Genomic DNA, 13,035 nt, shown 5'->3' with positions numbered 1-13,035 from the left:
CGCTAGTCCCGCGGACTCAATCTGGCCGGCGCAGGCAGCGCCGCGGACAGCCCCGGCCGCCAAGAGGTCCCGCGCGGCCTAGGCGGTGATGGCGACGGCTCTGTGGAGACGTGGCTGGCGCTTCCGCTGGCGTGCACCCGCCGCGGCAGGCAGGGTGCGGGGCGCAGCGGGGGCCGCAGCAGGTAGGGCGGGGCCGGGGGTGTCTGCGTGGGGGTTCGGGGGTGTATGGCCACGTGGCGCGGAGGTGTCCGCGCGGAACTCTGTCTCCAGCCGCCCCGCAGCTCCCTTCCCAGATGGGGAAACTGAAGCTGGCGGGCCTGCCTGAGGCCCCGTGGGAAGAGTGACCTGTACCTGCTGAACCTGTCGCCTCCTGGAGCTCGGCACTCCACACCGTTAAGCCCGATATTAACAGTAGTCCTGATGATCATGAGGAAGTCTCTCGCCTGGCGCCACCCACCGCCCGCCGGCCAGTTCTGCCACCTCCTCCTGAGGCCCCAAGCCGCTAGCGGCCGCCCGTAGTAGGCGCTCAATACATGCACATGCAGGGAATGAATGAAGGGACGCTAGGGAAGTGGATGGGCTCTGAGCGTCCACTGCTTGCCGCGGAGTGCGGGTGCTGCGGGTGCGGGGTTGGGGGCGGGGGATGAGGCGATGTGCTGGTGGAGCCACTAAGGAGCATTAACCAGACCACGACAATTATCACATAACCCTAAGTTCCCGGGGTGCCACCTGGGTCCCGAAGAAGGGGCTGGACGCCAGACCACCTAGGAGGGCTCATGCCCAATCCTGCAGGATGGGCTCCCCACAGCTGGCCACAGCACCACCACTGCCGGTGTGATGTGGTCTGTTCCCAGGAAGTCGGTGACAGCACTTGACTCTCACATGAGTTTGAGTGTTGAGGGGCGACAACTTTTTCACAGAGCTGGCGGCCGTGGGAGGAAGAGTGGCAAGAGCTGACCACACATGTAAATGGGCAAGCTGTGCACTACCCTGGCCTTGGGGAGACCGGAACCTAGGACTGCCCTTATGGCCGCTTTTGCTTACCCCGTGGCTGTGCAAGACCTTGGAGCCAGTCTCGCTGGACTTGAGGGCTCACTGGGAGTGCTGGAAGACAGGATGTGACCAGTGTAGCCACAGCCTGGGGCTTTTCAGGCTGCTGGGCTGCCTCGGCCTTGGGGCAGAGTATTTTGTTTGCAGCTAGGCAGGAGCCCTTCCCCAGGACTGCCCCCGTGGGCCTGCAGCAGCAGCCCAGGTGTGCTGGTAGTGAGGGAAGCCCCCAGGTTAGAGCTTTGCTGCGAGTGATGAAGGACAGAATATGCACAGTGCCAACCCCCGACAAGAACGTCCAAGTCCGAGCCTCCTCATGCAGTTTAGCCCTGCAGCTTCTCTGGGGGCAGGCCACCCTGTCCCCAGCCTTGGGGATGTCTGATGCTGCCCTTGAACGGGAACCAGTGCTGTTGGCTCTTGTCACTTGTCACTTGTCCAGTGTCACTTGTACCCTGACATCTGCTGCCAGGAAAGAGCGTGGGTAGGGAGAACAGTGCACAGGTGGCTGTCCGAGGAGGCCGGTGCACCCGTGGGGCTGCATAGGGACCCTTCAGCTGACCTTCGCCTGGGCAGTACCTTGTCTTACTCGTGTGCTTCTGCTCTGCTGCTGGCCCAGCAGCAGGCACCATGGTCAGAAATGAGCAGAAACTTCAAGGCCAGTGCACTCAGGACTCAGGCGAGGCAAGAGGCTGTGGACAGAAGCTGTTCTGGGTGTCCAAGCCTGAGCCCTCAGGGCCCGCAGGGAGGGCTGCCTGGCTGAGGCTGTGACCTGAGCCAGAGCAGGGTGGGCACAGGCAGTCTGGAGAAGCACAGAGGGCATAGGTGTGTCCCTGGGGAACGCCTACCACCCACCCGCCTGCCCATGGTAACCTCCCTCAGGGTCCTTCCTCAGTGGGCCACCAAAGCCTCACAAATTCTTCAAAGGCGGACTTTGTACCCTTAAAAAAGGTTCCAATTGCTGACCTTTCTGAGTGTTTATCAGACTCATGTGCCCAGTGTGCAAGCAAACCTCCCAAAGATAAGCCCTGTCTCTGCACTAGCCGCAGGACCCGCTCTCTGATAGCAGCAGCAGGCCTCAGTGAGTGGGAGGTGCAGCTCGGGCTGCACACAGGACGCCCGAGCAGGCAGGAGGACAGGCATCTGCAATGGAAGGTAGGGACAGACATCCTCAGCAAAGCCCAGATCACAAAGTCAGCCCTCAATTCTCTGGCCTCATATCAAAGCCATCAGAGTTGGGCAACTGTTTAGGCCATTAACAGTGCTTGAGTTGAACTTGGGGCTGGGTCTGCTTTTAACTTGGCTATGTGAAGAGTCAGCATGTTAGATCCCTGTGTACACGTACACCCATCTTGATGCACTGCCACCTGATGACCTTGGTATGGGGCCAGCTGTGGGGTTCAGATGCAGCAGGTTCCTGGAGGGCCCAGAGCAGCACAGGGCAGGTCAGCTGCAAGCCACACCTGAGTGCCAGGACACCACTCCCGTGCCTCTGCAGACCCAGGGGTCGGTGATGGAGACCACTCCACCCAGGTCTCCAGAGCGTGGGACTCTGGGCAGGGGCTGTAGGTGTGTTCTTGGCCACTTTGCCAGCCTGGAAAGGTTGAGGCTGTTTCAAACCAGCCTTCTCGATGACAGACACTGGGCTTTGCCGCTGGCATGGGGAGGACTCACCAGCCTGGGGACAGGTGGACCTCACCTCACTTGATCACAAGACCCTGGGTCGCTGGGGCCTGATATGAGCTGCACGGGGGCCAGTGCTTCTTGCTGCCCTCTCTGTGCACACAGCGTACAGCCCCGACACCCTGGGAGGGCAGCATCTCTGCCTTGGTTTATACCCTAGACCCTGGTCAGCCATCCTCCCCCCGACCCCTGCTGTCATAGTGGTCACCACCACCATCAACGGTAGCCATTGAGTCGACTGACTCAGGGTGACCCTATGTGTGTCAGAGTAGAATTGTGCTCCATGGGGTTTTCAGTGGCTGTGATCTTTTGGAAGTAGATCGCCAGGCCTTTTGTCCAAGGTGCCTTTGGGTGGATTTGAACCTCCAGCCTTTCAGTTAGCAGCTGAACGCAGTAACCGTTTGTACCCCCACCCCACCTCCCACTCTTGCCACACCCTGCCTTCCTCTCTCACCCCCCTGCCTCCTTTCCTCAACCCCTCCTTTCCTCATCCCCCTCCCTTGGGCTGTCTCTCCCCTGCCTTCCATGCCAATAGCTTGCAGAACAGCAGCAGATGACACCTTCTGCAGGATAGAAAAGGTACAGGAGGATGCAGGCTGCCTGTGATGGGGGGAGGGACACCAGAGGGAGCCCAGAAGGGATCCAGGGAAGAGACCTGAGCCAGGCTGGGGACCACCTCCCTCCCCAGTCTCCCCGTGCAGTGCAGCCTTCTCTGAGATGATGCATCCTCCAGGAGAATAGCAAGGCCTGCTGTGTGTGCCGCCGGCTTCCGACAGCCTGCCTGTGCCTGCCCTGTGTCCTCACTCTCTGATAATGAAGAATAGCTTTGCAACTGAAAAACATGGCTCAAGGAAAACGTGCTTTTCACCTTTGGTTTAATTCTGTGTCTGGCTCTGACACTATCTGAATTTTGGGTTCAAAGAGGTCCTGTTAGTCACTTTCTCTTCCTCTGGACGTGGTGAGGGTTGTAGGTGAGCTCACGCGGGCCTGCTGGCGCCCCTCACCCCCATACTCCTTGTTCTCTGGACTTGAGCAGATGGTGGGATCAAGCGCAACCTTCTGCCCCAATGTATGATTCATTATCATCCCAGACAGTCACAGGCCAGGTCCCTTATACTGATAAAATACATCCTATATAAGGTTTAGGGGGCAGTGGTGGTTCAGTGGTAGAATTTTTGCCTTCCATGCAGGAGACTCAGGTTTGATTCCCAGCCAGTGCACCTCATGTGCAACCACCACCTGTCTATCAGCAGAGGCCTGAATGTTGCTGTGATGCTAAATAGGTTTCAGTGGAGCTTCCAGACTAAGACTAGGAAGAAAGGCCTGACAATATACTTCCCAAAATCAGGCAGTGAAAACCCTATGGATCACAATGGTCCTATCTGCAACTGATCCCAGGGATGGTGTAGGACTAGGCAGCATTTTGTTTCATTGTGCATGGGATCGCCATGAATCGGGGGCCAACTCAATGCCAGTGAACAACAACAACCACCTGTAACATTTAACCAACAGAAATTCTTGCCCTTTGGAAGTCATGTGGCCCCTTCTGGAACCTATGCCCCAGTCTTGTAGCTGGTTTCCTTCCTCTCACATCTCATCCTTCATCCCAGCAGGGCAGCGGAACTATGACCTCCTGGTGATTGGCGGAGGATCTGGTGGCCTGGCCTGTGCCAAGGAAGGTATGTGTGCATCCCGTGTCCCTGCTGGCATAGCAGAACTTCAGAGCTTTTAGGGCCACCTGACGAGAGCAGCGCTGTTCTCAGGGCCTGGTGGGAACATGTCCTGAGTGGCAATGAGTGGATGCATTGCTTTGGCAGCTGGCCTCCAGCGGTGGCCCGTCCATTCTCAGAGCAAACGCAGGACCTTGTCACCCTTGCAAGGTTGCCCTAGCAGCCACCTTGCTGTTCCCTGCTCCTAACCTCCCCCAGCTATCTGTGGTCTACACAGCAGCCAGCCGGGGTGAACCATTTAAGACCTACGTCTGAGCCTGCCCTCCTCTGCTTGAGCCCTCCAGGGCTCCCTTTCCTTTACTCAGCCACCATAAGCCACCAGGCCAGAGGACCTGCTCCTGTCCTTGTCCGACCTCATCTTCCACAACTTACTCGCACCACTCCTGACCCTCTGCATCTGTGCTGCTCTCAGGTGCTTTGGGATGGGCCCTCTCGCTTCTGCCTCCCCTGGCTGGGTGCTCTGCCTGCTCACTCTCCTCCTTTGCTTTTCTGCAGCGAGGCTGCCAAGATGATCCTACTGGAATGTCATGCCCTTGCACATCCAGTCCGTGTGCCCAGTCTCCTCTTCTTTTTCCTAGCGCTGGTCGCCCTTCAGCAAAGACTCCACTGGGGTATTATGCCAGCTGTATCTCGTGTTCTGCCCAGCACCCACACAGGCCTGGGCATGGTAGGCACTTGGTAAAGATCTGTCAAAGGAGCAGGCTGGATCCAGAGGCCAAAACAGAAGGCATTGCAATTTGCTGTTAGCCTATCATGAGCAGATGGCCAGGCTGAACCCGGACTCTGCTGTGATGTGAGGTGTCGGCGGCATCTGTGTGATAAGCAGGCAGATGTTGGATGGATGGAAATGGTGGTGTCTTAGTTATCTAGTGCTGCCATAACAGAAATATCACAAGTGGATGGCTTTAACAAACAGAAATTTATTCTCTCACAGTCTAGGAGGCTAGAAGTCTGAATTCAGGGTGCCAGCTCCAGGGGAAGGCTTTCTCTCTCTGTCAGCTCTGGGGGAAGGTCCTTATCATCAGTCTTCCCCTGGGTCTAACCTGATAAATCCACTCTAACATGCCAATTTCCCTAAGCCTTTGGATACTTTCTTCTACAATATACCAAGACAGGTCTTGTGTTTCAACTTGATTTAGTATATGTAGGCCACTGTGTAATTCATGCTTCAGCAAACCAACCAAATAAACTGTTAGATTTTTTCCTGATCTCTCGAGCTGAAACACTGAATGAGGAATCTGTGCTTAGTGGGCCCATATCAATAAACTCAGACTTATCCAACTTTATGTTCCTTGCACCATTATCCCACACCTTAATAGCCATTCCCACACATATTCCCCAGTTTCTGTTTGTACATTTTAGAAAGTCAAGCAGTTCTTTTGGAGTGTAGCATACCTGCTCCTGGGTCACACTTTGTTCTTCACGTTTTGGGGTTCGCTGGGACTTAAGTCTAGTTACAGATCTAGAAGCAAAAATGGATGGTGGGGATGTGTTTTGAGAACATTCGGCATTGTCTTGTAAGGCATCTGCCTCAGGCAATGCCCCAGGTGATGACTCAGATGGGTGGAGACAGAAAAGCAGGGCCCAGCATGAGAGGGAGGTAACTGGGTGCTCTGGCCGGGAACTGGGGTTCGTGAACATCAAATAATTGGATTTTAGAACCACAGACTGTGTAGAGGGAAATCCATATTCCACGGCACTTGCTCTGAGTGGCAGGTGGAGGGTGCTGGCCTGCTGTGGTGGGGGCAGGAACCTGAGGAGCTGCCGGTGGATTTAGGGGTCAGCAGAGGGACACAGTGCCGTCAGCCCACTGGGCTGTCAAAGCTGCCCCAGGAAACAGGCTGCGGAGGCTCTGTGCCCCAGTGGACAGCACAGAGCCAGTTGTGCCTATAATGTCCCTTATAGCTGAAGAAAATCCTGGACCATGTGTCCATCTGGTTTTGTGTGTCTAAAGAGATGTTTGTCCCTCAACCTGGAACAGTTCCTGGGCTTGTCTTTATAGCAGTGGCATTTCCCCCTGTGGATGACTGCATTTTACAGCTTTATTGAGACATAATTGACATACAAGAGACTGTCCATATTTAAACTGTACAATTTGGTCAGTTTTGACATCTCTTCACACGTGTGAAGCCAGTAGTACTGTAATCAAAGTAGTGAATGTATCCATCACCCCCAGCAGTTTCCCCGAACCCCTTGGACACCCTGCTCTCCCTCCCCACCTCCCCAGCAACCAATGATCTGCTTTCTTTCACTATAGAGTGGTTTGCATTTTCTGAAATTTTATGTAAATGGAATGATGCTACATGGATTTTTACTTTTCTGGCTTCTTTCGCTCAGCATAATTATTTTGAGATTCATCTATGTTGCTGTGTGCATCAGTAGTTCATTCCTTATTATTGTTGACTAGTATGCCCTTGTATGGATATACTGTAACTTGTTTATCCATGTACCTGCTGATGAACACTTGAGGTATTTCCAGTTTTTGGCTTTTATGAATAATGCTGCTATGAACATTTCATGTATGTATCTTTGTGTGGACATATGTTTTTATTTCTCTTGGGTAAATACCTAAAGATGGAATGACTGGGTCATGTAGTGTATCTATTTAGGTATTTTTACATGCAGTATTGTAGTTTTCAATGTATAGGTCTTTCACATATTTTGTCAGATGTATCTCTAAGTGTTTCATTTTTTTTTTGTTTGTTTATTGTTGTAGTTTAAGTGAAAGTTTACATTTCGAGTTAATCTCTTATATAAAAATTTATACATACATTGTTATGTGACCCTAATTGCTCTCCCTATACTGTGACAGCACACTCCTCCTTTCCACCCCTGATTTCCCGTGTCCATTCAACCAGCTCCTAACCCTGTCTGCCTTCTCATCTCACCTCTGGACGGGAGCTGCCCATTTAGTCTCATGTATCTACTTGAGCTAAGAAGCACACTCTTCACGAGTATCGTTTTATGTCCCACAGTCCAGTCCAATCTTTGAAGAGTTGGTCTTGGAAATTGTTTTAGTTCTGGGCTGATAGAGAGTCTGGGAGCCATGCTTTCCGGGGTTCCTCCAGTCTCAGTCAGACCATTAAGTCTGGTCTTTTTACATGAATTGAGTTCTGCACCCCACCTTTCTCCTGCTCCATCAGGAACTCCCTATTGTATTCCCTGTCAGGGTGGTCATTGGTGGTAGCTGGGCACCATCTAGTTCTTCTGGTCTCAGGCTGATGAAGTCTCTGGTTTATGTGGCCCTTTCTGTCTCTTGGGCTAATACTTTCCTTGTGTCTTTGGTGTTCTTCATTCTCCTTTACTTCAAGTGGTTGGGACCAATTGATGCATCTTAGATGGCTGCTTGCAAGCTTTTAAGACCCCAGATGCCACTCACCAAAGTAGGATGCAGAGTGTTTCATAATTTTCATAACAGCTTTATTGAGGTATGAGTCACATACCATACAAATCACCCTTTTAAAGTGTATAATTCACTGATTTTTAGTATATTCACAGAGTTGTGCAACCATCACCACAATCCATTTTAGAACATTTTCATCACCCCAAAAAGAAACCCTGTACCCATTAGCAGTAACTCCTCATTCCTTCCTCTTGTGAGCTCCTAGCAGCCACTGATCTACCATCCCTATCTGTCTCTATGGATTTACCTATTCTGGACATTTCATATAAATGGAATCATACAATGTCTAGTCTTTTGTATTGCTTCTTTCACTTAGTATGATCTTTTCAAAGTTCATCCGTGATGTAGCATGTATCAGTACTTCATTCCTTTTTATGGCTGAATAATATTCCATTGTATGGATATACCACCTTTTGTTTATCTAGTCATCAGTTGATGGACATTTGGGTTGTTTCCACTTTTTGGCTATAATGAACAATGTTGCTAGGAACATTCATGTACAAGATTTTATGTGGACCTATGTTTTCAATTCTCTTGTGTAGATACCTAGTATAAAAATGGTATAGAGACATCTGACCTCATCTAACTTCAGGAGGGGAGAGGAGACTCAAGATCAACAGCCCAAGGCTGATTCCTGTGAGGTGGAGGTCAAACATACCTCCACCTTCTAACCTTTTCACCGATTCTGCCACCAGCCATCCCTCCAACGGCACTCTCTACTTCTTTGCTGGGTTCGATAATTTCTTGCAGTGCCATGCAGAACTCACAGACTATACTCAACAGTTATGGGGTTTATTAGGGAAGTAACAGATTGCAATTCAGGATCAGAAATGACTCCGAATATAGTTCTTCAGTCAGGACAGCTTCTCAGCTGTGCCTGCAGGCAAGTCTCTCTCTCAGCCCCTCGGCCTTTCAGCCTTTGGCCTGGCGTCTGCCCTGCTCAGGCAAAGGTTACAAAGCTTTCTAGCTCTGCCAATAAGTGCCCGGAGGTGCCCCACTCCACCAGCCAGCCTCTTCCCTAAAGGCACTCAGTTCTCTCACTCAATGAGTCAGCACACCCCCTGTAGCTGCCTCGCTTCATGGGCCAGAAAGCCCACTGCGCTGTCTCACACCAGTCAGTCTCCTGGTTCTGCTGCTGCTGTTTCTTTGCCAATGCTTCTTGCCATCTCACTTCTTGCACCCACTGGTGTTACAGCTCTCACTCTGTGTCTCCTAGATCTAGGAGGCTCTCAGCACAGGGACTCCAGGTCCAAAGGATGCGCTTTGCCCCTAGCTCTTCTTCTTGGAGGTAGTGAGGAGTCCCCTTCTCAGCCTTTGGGATTGGCTCATTTTAAGACTAGCAGGATGGCAAAACTAACCAATCCCCTCATTAGGGTTCCATATACCTTATTTGCATGGCCCCACCCTCACTAGAGTTCCATGCACCTTATTTGCATTGTTAGCAAGCTGTCTAATCCCTTTGGTGGGCTAAAAGCACCTTATTTGCATAGCTTCTCCCAATCATTTTGTGGGAGTTACAAGACCATGTATGGCTAGAAGGGTCATGTTAAGTAATTTACTACATCACACCTAGGAATGGAATTGCTGGATCATATGCTAACTCTGTGTTTAGTCTTTTGTGGAACTGCCAAACTGTTTTCCACAGCAGCTGTACCATTTTACATTCTCAACAGCAGTGTATGAGAGTTCCAGTTTCTCCGTATCTTCACCAACATTTGCAGTCATCTGTCTTTTTGATTATACTATCCTACTGGGTGTGAAGTGATATCTCATTTTTTTGATTTGCATTTTCCTGATGGCTAATGATGTTGAGCATCTTTTCATGTGCTTATTGGCCATTTGTATATCTTCTTTGGAAAACTGTCTATTCAGAATCTTTGCCTATTTTTTTAATTGGGTTATTTTTCTTTTAATTATTGAGTTGTAAGAATTCTTTATATATTTTGGATACTAGACCCTTATAAGATATATGATTTGCACATGCTTTCTCTCATTATGTAGGTTGTCTTTTTACTTTCTTGAGGGTGCCCTTTGCAGCACAAAGTTTTAAAATTTTCATGAAATATAATTTATTTATTTATTTTGTTGTTGCTTATGCTTTTGGTGTCATATCTAAGAAACCATTGATGATTTATGTCTGTGCTTTCATCTAAGAGTTTTATAGTTTAAGCTCTTACATTTAGATCTTTGTTCCATTTTGGAATGATTTTTGTGTATGGTGTGAGGTACTTGCTTTAGAGTTTATAGTATATGTCTTAGTTGTCTAGTGCTGCTGTCAAAAATACCACAAGTGGGTCATGCTAACAAACAGAAATTTATTTTCTCACACTTTAGGAGGCTGGAAGTCTGAAATCAGGCCCTGGTTCTAGGGGAAGGCTTTCTGTCTCTGTTGTCTCTAGGGGAAGGGCTTTTCCTCTTCAGTTTCTATTCCTTGGTGATCTTTACGTGGTGTGACATCTGTCTTCCCCCATTTCTACTTGCTTACTTGCTTGTTTGATCTCTTTTATATCTCAAAAGAGATTGACTCAAGATACCCCTACACTAATCCTGCCTCATTAATATAACAAAGATAACCCATTCCCAGATGGAATTATAACCACAAGCATGTTGTTTTTGTTGTTAGGTGCCATCAAGTTGGTTCCGACTCATAGTGACCCTATGTACAACAGAACGAAATGCTGCCTGGTCCCACGCCATCCTCACAATCATTGCTATGTTTGAGCCCATTGTTGCAGCCACTGTGTCAATCCATCTTGTTGATGGTCTTCCTCTTTTTTGCTGACCGTCTACTTTACCAAGCATGATGCCCTTCTCCAGGGACTGATCCTTCCTGATAACATGTCCGAAGTATGTGAGAAGGAGTCTAGCTGTCCTTGTTTCTAAGTAGCATTCTGGCTGTACTTCTTCCAAGACAGATTTGTTCATTCTTCTGGCAGTCCATGGTATATTCATCATTCTTTGCCAACGCCATAATTCAAAGTCATTTTTCAGTCTTTATTTTTCGCTGTCCAGCTTTTGCATGCATATGAGGCAATTGAAAATACAGTGGCTTGGGTCAGGTGCACTTAGTCCTCAAAGTGACATCTTTGCTTTTTAACAGGCATAGAGGTTAGGATTTACAACACATTTTTTTTTTAGGGGGGTGCAATTCAATCCATAACAGTATACACCTTTAACTTATACAGTCTACTTTCAAGTGATATACCCATTATATAGTAATAAAACCTTACAGTAATATTCATCCATATGTCCCTGCCCAGTATTAAGCTGCTTGAAGTTGTCTCACGGCTCACTGATGCTCTTTTCATTAAAAAAAAAAAAAGTTAGTGTCTCTGTTTCATTTTGGATAGTTTCTATTCCTGTGTTTTAAAATTTATTAGTCTTCTGCAACGTCTAATATGCTGTTAAGTCATCCAGTGTCTGTTCTATCCAGTATATTTTTCATCTCTCATATTCGATCAAATTCAGTCTGGGTCCTTTTTTTTTTTTTAATATATCTTATATGTTTTTCTTTAACTTTTTGAACATACGGAATACAGTTATAAGACCTGTTTTAGTTTTCTTTTCTGCTAATTATGAAATCTGTGTCAGTTCTCAGTTTCCATTGAATGATTATTTTCCTCTTCATGGGCTATATTTTGCTGCCGTTTGCATGCCTGATAATTTTTTATTGAATGCCAGACATTGTGAACTTTGCTTTGTTGGGTTCTTGATATTTTTGTATTCCTATAAATACAAAATATTGTTGAGCTTTGTACTGGGAGACAGGTAAGTTATTAGGAGATAGTTTGATCCTTTCGGGTCTTCTGCTTAAGATTTCTTAGGCAGGTCTGGAGCTGTGCCCAGTCTAACTAGGACTAATTATTCTCAACTACTGAGGCGTGACCTTCTTGAATACTTATTACTCAGTGCCCTATGAATTATGTGTTTTTTCCAGTCTGGTTTCTAGGAACAGGCACTGTTCTGGCCTTGTGCTCCTGGCAAGCACTGTCTCTTTTAATCATTTCAGGTGGCTTTTTTCTCCAGCCTCGTGTAGTTTCTTCACACACATGTGCTGATCAGTCCTCAGCTGAATTCTTGAGGGGGCCCCTCTCAGATCTCTGGGTTGTCTCTATATAGCTCTCTCCTTTCTGGTCCTTTCATTTTGTGAACTCTAGACGTCTCGGTCTCCACGGACTCTCAGCCCCATCTCCTCAACTTAGAGAGTCTACTGGTCTCTGCCTGGGTCCCCCTCCCTGTGCAGTGGCTTAGAGACTCTTCAGGTAGTAAGCTGGGGCAATAGTAGGGCTCACCTCATATGTTTCCCATCTCTCTGGAACTACAGTCCTTTGTTGTTGGATATCCAGTATCTTGAAACCTTTTGTTTAATGTATTTTGTCTGGATTTTTAGTTGTTTCACGTAGGAGGGTAAATCTGGTCCCTGTTACTCCATCTTGATGAGACCTGAAAGTTGGACATTGGCATTTTTGAGGAATTCACTTACCAGAGTTCTTAAATCAAGCACTAGAATCCTACATTAGCCAACTGGGCAAAACAGGTTTTTTAAAAAAAAAAAATTAATATTATTATTTCTTTAGCTATTACTGTATCATTCATATTCTCAACTGAATGCTTTTGAGAGAGAAGGGTCCAACATAGACTTGTCATGCATGATGAGTGTGAGTCCACTCTGAAGTAGTGATCTGAAGTCTGAAGTAGTAGCTAGCTTACTGGATGGACTAAAAGGAGATGGCAACTGTAAATAGTTATAAATGTTAAATATTATTTTTCTTCTTCGAGATAATTTGAATTATGATTCATTTCTTTTTTTCCTAAATTTTATTTATTTTGTTGTTATTGAGAATATATATGGCAAAACATATACCAATTCAACAGTTTTACATGCACCATTTAGTGACATTGATTACATTCGAGTTGTGCAACTATTCTCACCCTCCTTTTCTGAATTGTTCCTCCTTCCTTAACATAAATTCAGTGCCCCCTAAGGTTCTTATCTAATCTTTTTTTACTAAATTTTTTGATTGTACTTTAGATGAAGGTTTACAAAACAAATAGTTTCTCATTAAACAGTCAGTACACATATTGTTTTTATGACACTGGTTAAGAACATCACAACGTGTCAACACTCTCCCTTCTCAACCTTGAGAACCTTTTTTTTGGTGAAAATATACATAG

General features: G+C 47.7%; 2 protein-coding genes across 2 annotated transcripts in view; one reads left to right on the top strand and one right to left on the bottom strand.

Annotated features, from left to right (window-relative positions):
• The window catches only part of COMT (catechol-O-methyltransferase), an 18,449-nt gene extending 17,962 nt beyond the window's left edge, over positions 1-487 (bottom strand). Inside the window, exon 1 of the mRNA XM_004390087.2 lies at positions 352-487. The gene's annotated coding sequence lies outside the window, so the exon portion shown is untranslated. The remainder of the gene's footprint in view (positions 1-351) is intronic.
• TXNRD2 (thioredoxin reductase 2) overlaps positions 16-13,035 on the top strand; it is an 80,674-nt gene continuing 67,654 nt past the window's right edge. Inside the window, exons 1-2 of the mRNA XM_004390086.3 lie at positions 16-182; positions 4,338-4,406. Of these exons, the coding sequence (XP_004390143.1) occupies positions 89-182; positions 4,338-4,406 (163 nt within the window). The 5' untranslated portion in view covers positions 16-88. The remainder of the gene's footprint in view (positions 183-4,337; positions 4,407-13,035) is intronic.

Source organism: Trichechus manatus, unplaced genomic scaffold, assembly GCF_000243295.1.
Source record: "Trichechus manatus latirostris isolate Lorelei unplaced genomic scaffold, TriManLat1.0 scaffold00282, whole genome shotgun sequence".
Classification (NCBI taxonomy): domain Eukaryota; kingdom Metazoa; phylum Chordata; class Mammalia; order Sirenia; family Trichechidae; genus Trichechus; species Trichechus manatus.
This window is presented reverse-complemented; position numbering and strand designations above follow the sequence as displayed.